At 35.0% G+C, this 12,028-nt stretch overlaps 1 protein-coding gene across 1 annotated transcript; it reads right to left on the reverse strand.

Moving 5' to 3' along the window:
* Positions 1 to 2,682: 2,682 nt before the first annotated feature.
* LOC117320896 lies at positions 2,683 to 8,659 on the reverse strand. The gene is made up of 3 exons (XM_033875381.1): positions 7,997 to 8,659; positions 6,099 to 6,233; positions 2,683 to 5,203 (listed from the first exon to the last, which is right to left on the reverse strand). The coding sequence occupies exons 1-3, from the start codon at positions 8,471 to 8,473 to the stop codon at positions 4,646 to 4,648; spliced, it is 1,170 nt and encodes a 389-aa protein (XP_033731272.1). The 5' UTR covers positions 8,474 to 8,659; the 3' UTR covers positions 2,683 to 4,645.
* Between the last annotated feature and the right edge of the window lie 3,369 nt (positions 8,660 to 12,028).

Here is a 12,028-nt window from a genome sequence, read left to right on the forward strand (position 1 = left end):
GGTGGGAATCCGACGCCAACGCGGACGCCAGGGTGACAGCATTAGCCCTCGGTTACTCTTAATAAAAAGGATACATGAGCATTTTACAAACATTTAGCCAAACATGAGTGGTTGTATACATTGTGGGAGTTGATAGGCGTGTGTTAAAGGGTATTATATGTAGTGAATAGGTATTTTATTGGGTAGGTCATGATCAAAGTTAATTAAATATACGGGTATTGATCCACCCAAAATATTTGCCAACACTGTTTAGTTGGTCTCTCTATTATTCATGCTATTTATCAAACCATTGTGCAGTACTTTTATGGAGGCGTTTACGCCTGCCATATTACAATCACCTACGAGTTGTGACGTTGTAGCGTGTACTTTGCAAGTCCGTGAGAGTTGCAAGTTCCGCTTCCGGTACTTGTAAGTTTCACGGAGGGGGCACCGGTCGCCGTGAGAGTTGCAAGAACCGTGAGACTTGCAAGCCAGAACAGTTTGTCATTGGAACAGGTCATGAGTTGTGTGTTTTACGTCATTAAATATGTTAACAGATATTGCACTGTTACAATGATCGCGTTACAATGTCGGCGGCGACTGTCATTGCGTTTTTAGAATGACTGTGTACAAAATAGCCAGTGTAGGCAATATACTGTACCTGCATATCGATCGGAGTTAAATATACTCTAAATTACGCCATAGGGTAATCTTACCTGCCGTGAAATATTGGTCAGATAATTATATATTCTACCTGCTGTTTTGCCTGAGGAGACAGAGGGAGGGAACCCCCGGAACAGCATGATCAATAGCCTACCCCTGACAACAGGAATCGGACTGTCAAGATGATGGGGGTGTCACCACCGGCAGCGACACTTGTTATATATCCCTGTCACATGTGGGCGTCACTGTATACTTTACATGAGCCAAAATCTGTTGTTTTTCTTTATTTGATGAAAGTATTTATGGACATATTCCAAATGAATATTTATAAACAACACAGTTTACTGAATTGTAAATCATTTTTAAATAAAAATAGAAAGGATTAAATAAATAATCGCATACCTCATGATGCATAGGACATAGCTGTTTTGGTGATACATGTAGCTCTCATATTATTTGAAAACAATAACCCACATTAAATCCTGGTACCATGAGTATAAACTATGACAAGCTACAAAAAAATAGTATTTGGGTTTTTACCTATTTAATTCAGATATCTGTATTCAAATAGAGATGCATATGCAAGCACAAGTTGAATTAAATGTCAAAAATCTGTTTTAGAAAATATAAATGTTATATAAAAATTGCCGTTACCATGAGAATTGCAAGTCGCCAACAAAAAAAAATCAATTGTCCATGTCTAAGGACATTTCACTGCATTTTTGTCACCCAAAGATACAAGTTCTTCATTCATGTTACCAGACACGGACCGAAAAAAACATGGAATTTACATCATTTTCAGAGAGAATGAACTCAAATATGTTCTTCGATGCCCACTGTATATGTAAAATATATGCTGTGTTTATTTGACCAAGAAGTATTTCAAATCACATGCTCTCTCGATCTCTCTCTCTTAAGAATTCACAATTAGCAGCTGTATGAACTGTCAGTTTAATTACCGAAATGGACAATAATTTACCCATATCGATATTTGTTCCAGTGATTTTGGAGAAGGCAAAATGTAAATAGTTTATGGATGCACAAGAGATGTCGCAGGCACGACAGACGAAAGACAGTTAGTATAAGTTACTCGAGACTTTGTCTCAGGTGTCACACGAGTTACTTTATGCACTGCCATCCATTAGTTCTGTCAATGTGTAGGAAGTATTTTCAAATTCAGTAAATTAGATTTATTAATTAATCAATACCCTGATAGTGCTGAATTATCTCATTCTGGCTATGTCTGACTGCGGAATAGAACCTACATCATCATTTCCTATGTGGGGGATAAAAAATACAAACTAATAATAGGTATACCACATCTTTTTAAAAAATTGATTTCATTATAGCCTGAATTTTTGAATTCAAGGGTTAACTGTAATATTTTTTTTTACATTATTGAGCAATAACGCAAAAAAACTGGGGTGTACTCTTTTCTTAAACCGCGAGTATGTTTATTTTGCTCCAGATATTTAAAAACACATCGATAAATACAAAATCCCGTGAATGATTACTCCGCTGACGTCACAGTATTTTTTTTTATGTTATGAGATGATAACATAATTTTTCGAGCCAATGAAAATGCTTGTTACAAGCAAAATTAAATTATATATATTTACCAGCGAATGTCCTCTTCATAGCCAGAATGCCAAAGAAGTCATTAGCAGGATAGTTAAAAAGACCATTTTGTCTGATATTACTTTTAAATATGATACTATTCTAAGTCAATTCATATTGATGATTGTAAAAATCCTCAACATGCAAGATTATTATTATAATAATGACCATTTTTCACTTCCCATGATGATCACTAAAGACATTGTTGTTCAGACCTTAATCTTTGGTAAAAGTTTTGATTCCAATTTAAAATGTTGATATCATTTCATCAATGAAATTAAACATTGAATATAATACATGAGCATTTATGTTGTTTTCTTTTCTTTTACAAAATGGAAGACTGAACAACTATGTCTTAGTGCTTTTAACACTTTCAAGATCCAAATAAATGAAAGCTCTGTTACAACATGACAAGACAAATAATTATGGTACTTTTCACATTTTATTCAGCACAAAGGAAAAGTTATAATGAATATTTCATTTGTCACAGCTACAAGCTACATAGCGAAGCAAGTGACTTAATAACTTTATATGTAAGTTAGAGAATGAAGGCCACACGAAAGTATTTGTAACTCTAATTGTTCCTACTAATGAAATTCCAAATAGACTTCATCAAAAGCAAGCACAGGGATCATACATCTTAGAAGTAGAACATCAAAGAAAACTTCACTGAATTTAATGTTTTAATATTTTTTATATATATAACATTTCTATAGTTTTTGAAATGTTTCCTCCTTTTTAATGACTTATATATCTGAAAAGTGTAACAGTCATAGCTTGACAAATGAATCATAAAATTTCATTTGGTGTGGCAATGATATATACAATTTACATATAATTCCAAATCTTGTGACACAAGAAAATATAATACAGATTCTGTTACAAAAAAGTAAATGTAATAGATGCAAAAGAAATCTACAAATTAACAAGAGGCCCATGGGCCTTAACGGTCACCTGAGATTTGAAATATTTCAGTTAATCTAATTGACCCTTTTTAGCCCCACACATCAGTCCCTGGGGGTCTGTCAGGGCCAACATGTGCATATCATTAAGCTGTCATCCAATGCTGATAATGTTAACAAATTAAATGTCAACAATTAAATGATTGTCAAAAATGTGGAAAGTCATCCCTATATCAACTATTGTAAAGTCTACCCCCTCCCCAGTAATAATATTAAAGTATTAATTGGACCAATCCAAAAATTTTTTGTGGTGGGAATATAACTATGACTATAATGCATTCCATGTTCACAAAAAAATGGAAATCTTAGGACAACTATAAAATGCTCAAATGAACAAAGGGTAGAAACATTCATATGAAACAACTTCATATCTTATATAAAGCCTATCAATTAATTTTCAAAAATGAGGCTAACGAGCGATCCCAGGGGAAAATTGGTACCCACAATTCAATGATCGGTTCTGTGTCACACTGATCTTCTATAACTCTCCCTTATTTTTTCTTTCTTAATATTCTGATTCAAAGAACAAATGGAACCTTCATGTACATGTGAAGTTTGAGAAACATCCCTTTTCAAGAAATAGTGATAATATAACAAACTTTAATTCTTCAAATCTAAGATGGGTGTCTGACGACCATTCTATTTTTCTCATCAAAAATCTAAATTGAATTGACACAACTTGATACCAATGGGAACCTACAAGCAAAATTTGAGCAATATTCCTTCAGTACTTTTCAAGAAATTATTTATATCCATTTTTCTAATTAACAGGAGACCAGGGGAATCTTGGTGTACACCATTGAACAATCTCTAATGGTTCTATGTCGGACTGATTTCATTACTTTTCCATTTCTTTTTTTCCCTCTTCATAATCTGATGACAAGAACAAGTGAAGTTTGCAAAACACTCCTCCAGTACTTTAAGAAATACAATGTAGCTACAAAAATCTTCTAGTTCTCAAAATCAAAGATGGCCACCTGTCAGTCATTTTGTTTTAACACAACTGGGAACTAAGGGGAACCTACTCATCATGTTATAGAAATGTACCTCCAGTACTTTGACATAATGATAACAAGGATTGTTATGGACATAGAGATGATGGATGCAGGGCGATTTGAATAGTCCACCATCTGATGATGGCAGGATAAAAATAGGAATGATGTGACAAGAATTTTCATCACTGAAATAAACTTGTTCAAAAATAATGAAATTAAAACCTTTTCAGGGTAATACAATTTCCTATCATAATTATAATGAATACCAAGTTTCAAAGAGATTGTTAGAAAAATGTAGGAGATAACAAAAATTAACAGACAGATAAACTACACCATAACAAATTGTTCATCAAATTTGACCAGTCCTAATAGAAATTGGAAGAGGAAGCTTTTCCAAACCAATTGGTAGCAATAATAAGCTATGAATGTCTATCTATACATGGCTTCACAGAAGCAGCATTCGTATTCCTCCACGATGGCTGCCTTTGTCGGAATCCTGCAACACTTTGTGTGGAGCCAACGTCCACACACGCAACACTGGACCCATCTTTTGTGTCCTTTAGGTATCCTACAATCTGGCATGTCACACTTAGAGTCCGACTTTGCTGCTCCAGCATTGAGCAAAGATGCCTCAACATATTGTCTATATCTTTGGCAATGCACTTGTCTCATGACTGCTATGGGAACATCCTTGGCAATGCATTCCGCATTCATCAGGGTGAACACACCGCATGAATTACTGTCGGTCTGTTTGCTGCTTCTGATCTCCGGGAAGTTCCACACACCAAACTGTTCAGTAACATCTGGAAGTCTGTCCCGATTGGCCATGAATTCTGCCCACATCCTTGTCCATTTCTGACCAACCTCCCCATTCATAGAGTCCAGAACGTAGACAAGTCTTTGCTTTACGTCTGCAACCAGCAACACCCAGTGATTCCCATTGATGCATATTGGCAGGAATACATGAGTGTATTTGGAGAACTGAACCTGAAAATAACAAAATAGAATTGTAAAATTTCTGCTTAGTATATATAGACCATGGGCTGTAAGTTGACAAAAAATGCAATATGTGCCAAGTTGCATTCCAAATTTGGTCAGTATGTATTTAATTAGTCTTCAATTCAATCAACATTACATTTGATAAGCTGAAGGTAATTCTTTGTATCAATGTAGAAGATCCTTATCTGAGTTTCCTCTGGCCCTGACACTAACATTAAGTGAGATGTTAAAAGAAATTGTCGGGTAACATGGGTAAAATTAATTTTGACTTTGTTTTTCTTACATCAACACAGCATTTAAAAAGTTAATTTCTCCTGCTAAATAATAACAATTAAGTAGGCTAAGTACACATTTAAATATGCACAGCTAAAGACCTGATATGATTACAGTGGGTTAATAGATGAAAAATGATCATATGCATGTTCATACCACTTGTTTTTATCTTAATTCAACCATAACAACTGCTAATTGTAATGTGGTTCCGTTACACATGTCCTCCAAATGCCCCAGTAGTCGTACCAATGTGTTTGGCATCCCTCGAAACCCCTACATAGCAATTTTCATTCAAATCGAACAATATCTGAACTTCCACCAATCATAGGCCATGAAATGGAGGCCATTTTGTTAAATTGTGAAAATGAGGCTACGACAGTGACCGGTGTCCAATACCCAAATTCATTAAAATCGAAAAATATTTAAATTTAAATCTGTGTCTAATACCCAATTTCATTAAAATCAGATACTATTTAAATTTTGACCTATCAGAGGCCATGATGGCCATCTTTGATTTCTGATCTACCTTGCATACATCCATTTATGTGAGGAAAGAATAAAATTTAATAGCGAGAACATTATGGAAAGATTTTCCTTGTCCATTATTTACCTTCTTAAACATCCAGTGATCCAGGTGACCTTGATCCCATTGAACGGCTGTGTACGAGGGAAGGACATAAATGTGTCTGTTTGATTCTGATGTGTTCTGCTCCATCTTTTTCAGTGCCAAGAAGGAGTTGATGACCTGAAACAGCAATACAATATTACCTGTTAACATCTCATCTTAAATTCATGGTATCTTACAGATCCATTGTAGAGATAATTAGAACGTAGACCTGACCGTCCAGTTTATGTTGTGATAAATAGAACACAAGAGTGACCATCTAGTATATGTTGTGATAAATAGAACACAGAGTGACCATCTAGTATCTGTTGTGGTAACTAGAACACAGAGTGACCATCTAGTATCTGTTAAGTGGTAACTAGAACACAGAGTGACCATCTAGTATCTGTTGTGGTAACTAGAACACAGAGTGACCATCTAGTATCTGTTAAGTGGTAACTAGAACACAGAGTGACCATCTAGTATATGTTGTGGTAACTAGAACACAGAGTGACCATCTAGTATATGTTGTGATAAATAGAACACAGACCTGACCATCTAGTATATGTTGTGATAAATAGAACACAGAGTGACCATCTAGTATATGTTGTGATAAATAGAACACAGAGTGACCATCTAGTATATGTTGTGATAAATTGAACACAGACCTGACCATCTAGTATATGTTGTGATAAATAGAACACAGAGTGACCATCTAGTATATGTTTTGTTATTAGAATCGAGACCTGACCATCAAAGATTTTTTATCAGCCGATACATGAAAATATCAATCTTGGAAGGAAAACAAGAGCTGTTGGAGAACAGCAAAGCTGGTCTCGCAAATGTTTGTCAATAAATAATTAAAATATATTAATTGGAATGTTTGGCAAATTGCATTAATAATATTTTTATTGTTTACTTGATCAGATTATGTTTTTTGAATTTTCAAAACCATACCAATTTTTATACATATATATAAATTATTTATTGACAAACATTCGGGAGACAAGCTATGTTGTTGTAGATTAAATGAATATATTAGATACAAATGTAATTGCTTTTGGACATATTTCTTCAATTTTTTGAAAAAAATATTATCCTAATGAGAGTTGTCTCCCTTGAAAAATGTGGACCGGCATAAATTGTCTAATGTGAGCATTTTCACATTGTTTTATTTTCAGTTTCACCCCAAGAAGGAATAGTGTAACTCCATAGAGACTCTTTTACCAAATATCAGCACCCTAGTACAATCATAAAGTGATGTGTTAATAGCTGTCAAAATTTGCACAAAAATTTTAAAAATGTGTTTTTCCCCCCCAAAAATCTTTCAGTTTAACTCTGGCAAGGGATAGCTTAACCCCCACAGGGAACCTAATACCATGTATTACTATGCCTTTCAACACTTACAACATAAACTTAACACAAAGTCCAAAGATTTAAAAACAAAAACAAAAAAACACAGATTTAAAAAGAAAAAAATCCATCTTTTTAAAAGTTTTACACCAGGAAGGGATTGTCTTACTACATAGAGACTCTATTGCCAAATATCAGCACCCTAGTACAATTATAAAGTGATGTATCAATACTTTTCAACACTTGCACCAAAACCTTAACGCAAAATTTTTTTAAGTCCAAACATTTTCAAAAATCTGGTTTTTTCCCAAAAAAAAATCTTTTAGTTTAACTCCAGCAGGGGATAGTTTAACCCCAACAGGGATCATATTACCATAAATTACTATGCCTTTCAACTCTCGCACCAAAAATTTAACATTTTAAAAACCAACGCTGACGCCGGAGTGACAATTAACATAAGCTCTCACTCTTCTTCGAAGAGACGAGCCAAAAATTGCACATACAAATTTAATTCAATGCTTTTAAGCTGAATAATTAAGAACTGCTTTTACCTTGTCGTTTATCCACTTCCCATCCTCTAGAGTTGCCATGTCCACCGCCTCTAGTGTCTCGCCGCCAACTGTGAGTCTTTGTGTTGGGTAGAGTTGTGGGATCTCGTGAATGTCAACATCCTCAAGATGGCTTGGTACCTCCTTGAGTGTTTGTGCAATGGTCATCACTGGCTGAAACTGATGACTGGCCATAACACATACTGCAGATGTAAGCATAGCCACTGATGTTTTCACTGACAAGTCCAAATCCAAATGTCTCAGATGAGGTAACAATAGTGTACCAAAGCACTCTAACTCTGCCTCCGATACACTGATAACCTCCTTCAAGAAACTCTGTTGTGGACAGTGGTGATATTGAAAACCTAAAGTGTTCAGAGATATCTTTGATAAGTTCAGTTCACTTATAAACTTAAAAAGTTCATTCAGACTGCCATCTGAACTGACATCTTCAATGTATTTCCCAACAGTGTCCTGCATACAAGAAACTGTACCCTCTTCAGAAGTATTGTCACAGGTGTCCTGCGCACACAAATCTGTCTCATGAGCGGTCTGATCTTTGAACAGTTTCAGGTGGTCTATGTTTGTTTTCCTCTTTAGAGTATGTCCTGAATCGTTCTGAAGAGTGGCACACTTGCCATCTATATTGACTCACTTGATCACATGTTTTACCAGTACTAGTAGTTATCCTCTCTTGTTCTGTGAGATCATATAAAAAAGATAATGTTGAAATTTCAATTTTACACATCAGTTTTTAAAACAAGAGATCTCAGAGAGATCTTGGCGTCCACCATTGAATGTTCTACATTTGATCTTTCACAGACTGTTCTTTTCTCTTATTTTGACTCGTCACATTTAACTTTAACTAATATCCATATATCTGTTAATTGATTTTTCACAAATTTAAGCTGATACAATCCAAGAAAGTTTCTATGTCAAAATCCATGATGGCCGCCTGTCGGCCATGTTGGATTCCGATATCTCTCCCAAAATGAAATATGCAATACTAGACCTCAAGGGGAACCTTCATGTCAAATTTGGAAAAAATCCCTTCAGTACTTCCTGAGATATAGCGGTAACAAGAATTGTTTAAGGACAGACGGACGGACCACCGACGCAGGGTGATTTGAAAAGTCCACCATCTGATGATGGTGCCATTGGTGGACTAAAAAACAGTAAATAATTCAAACAAAAGAAATTTTATGTCACATGTCAGGGACACAAAGTCAGTAGATGGCTCAGGTTTAACATTCATCATCACTATTTCAGTCATTTTCTCACAGAAATTAACAGTGTCTTAAATCAAGATGTTCTAAGTCCATGGCATGAGGTGCCATTTCACTATATTAGAGGGGTATATCATAACATTTTATATCAATTTTTAGCATTTTGTGGATAATAATTCACAACAAAATCAAAACCATATTAGAATTCTAAAAAAAAGATATAAATTCAAGGTGGCAAAACTTTGACCTCTATATATTTTCTCAAAATCAACTTCATGGTAGATAGAACATTCTGTTTCTCAGGCGACGATATGCCCGAAAACTTTCACCCATGTATGTAAAATTTGGTGCTTTCAACTCTTCCCAAATGAGTTGATGCTCTAATATTTTTGCTGAACAACTGAATTAGTTATTACCTGTTAGTTTAAGCAACAATTCTTCTGATGAAAGATCATCGATTGACGAACCAACGATCTTTTCCACTGCCACTTCCACAGGTTTTAGTTCTTCTCTTGAGTTTCCTGAAAAGAAGGCAGCGGCGATTTACAAAGAAGATTTGCCGTTATACTCTATATATTTTCACCAGGGACGTATAATATATATGTCCCTGATTTTCACTGACTCTCAGGTTGAATTTCAAAACTTCTTTTAAATATATATTCTGTAATTGTTTTCAAGAAATAATGCCGAAAAGCCGCTGATTTTGTCACATAGATACGTGTACTGAAGTTTATTTATTGATCGGAGATGTGCCGTTTACCGGTCCGTCTGCGGGTAAGCCTCTTTCATTTCCTTTCGATTTGATTTTCAGTGACGACATTGTGATGGAACAAAATTCGTTTACTGTTGTTCTATTTATTTTCTGCAAGAAATTTGACTATGCAGTGTTGAAAAAAATCTGATTCTTCTCCCAAACATATGTTACCTATTGGCCGGTATACTATAAAATCAGTGTCCGCCATATTAGATCCGATCAACACCCCACGGTAAACTTTCGCTTTTAGTTTTGAAATTCTCGTCAAACTCATCGCTTGAACTAAATTCATTTGAAGGGTCCCATTTAAAGTTTGTTATTTTTCTATTATTTTCCTGCAAAACATTCGAACATAAAACTAAAAGAATTCCTAATGGAAACTTATGTTATAGATTTATGCTAGCCCGTACAAAATCTCCTCGTTTGTGCGTTTCCCCATACTTTTTCTTTGGTTCAACTATGGATGACACCGATTGTGATGTCCATCGACGCTCCTCGAACCAGTATAACAGCACTGAGGCGACCATTTTGTCTTTGGTATTCAACAACCGGGCAAGGCAAAAATTGCGCTCAAAATTCATCTAAGCCAATCAAATTCGACGAGATAATTGGGCAATCCCTCGCAGCCAATGAAGGGCGATATTAGATACAGCGTTTGGAATGTCTGTCGGAGCCGCTTCGCTGATGCGTTTGAACATCAAGAGATGCGGTTTCAAATTAAAGCCTGTTACAAACACGGATCAACAAAAACCACGATGATGATCATGGAGGAATTTCGTCAATATTAGAATTATAACGAACAATTTTGAATGTCTTTTTATGCTTTTATTAGTAAACTGGTGGGAAAATCCAAATACTACGAAGATTTTTTACGTAAGAGCTGAACCGATATCCATGGACGGAAGAAGCATTATGCTACATCTAACTGAACTTAGCTTACCCAGTTACGGTAGGTAAACATTACAGTATATACTATATAGTCGGCAAGGTCTATAAAACATTTCGATATTTTTCAGTTCGAAATATTTAATGAAAGCCGACCATATTTTGCTTATTATACCAGTTTAGCAACTGTTTAGATCAACATGGAGAATGTTACGGAAACGAAACCAGATAGAATTTCTAACGACAACATGTACATGAACATTTACTATGATGTATAGACCTACCTGTGCAGTTTGAGTTTGTGAAGTCGGCATTGGTTGACGAAAAGTCGTAGTTAAAATTGTTTCAATTCTGTTTTAATGTACATGTTTCCATCATGAAAAATTAAAAAGTTATTATTTTTTAATAACAGTTTTTGTTGTTCTTGGATGCATATTCAAGAATAGATTTATCTATGTAAAATTCTCTCTAGAATTTACTTAATACAAATTAATATAATAAAATGAAAATATATTGTTTTGCAAAAAATTAATCATCACAGCAAATTTAGTGGTGAAACTAAGTTTACATACATTTGGGCTTCATTTAGAAAGTTGACAAAATTTCAGCAAGATATCTTCAGTTTAAAAATGAATTGTAGCTACAGGATGAACATTACTCCCAACAATTTAAAAATTAATGTAAGAGGTACAACAGAGTGAGAAACTTTGGACTGGTGCTGTGACGGTGTATAATGATCTTTAACTTGCTATGAGTCACTCTGACCATGGTCAACCATGGTCACTCTGACCATGGTCAACCATGGTCAGAAATTTTCAACCATGGTCAGTAGGTTGGACCATGGTTGGCCATGGTCAACTACCATGGTATACCATGGTATTTGATGGTTGACCATGGTCTGACCATGGTTGAACGTCAAATACCATGGTAACCATGGTCAACCATGGTCAAAATTTCGCCTGGGTGAGGCACAGTTCATCCCTTTTGGTTTAAACAAGGAAACATGCATTTTTGGTTTATTTTAATCAAAATAGTATTAGTTGTAGAGTAGATAATGTAATGTAATACCATAATTTTAATTATAAAACAATAACATCACGGTCAGTAGCTGCACTTAAGAACCTTATCAAAGATACATGTACATATCATACTCCTTTACCATGTATTTCC

The sequence above is a fragment of the Pecten maximus genome, unplaced genomic scaffold (genome assembly GCF_902652985.1).
Source record: "Pecten maximus unplaced genomic scaffold, xPecMax1.1, whole genome shotgun sequence".
Taxonomy (NCBI): domain Eukaryota; kingdom Metazoa; phylum Mollusca; class Bivalvia; order Pectinida; family Pectinidae; genus Pecten; species Pecten maximus.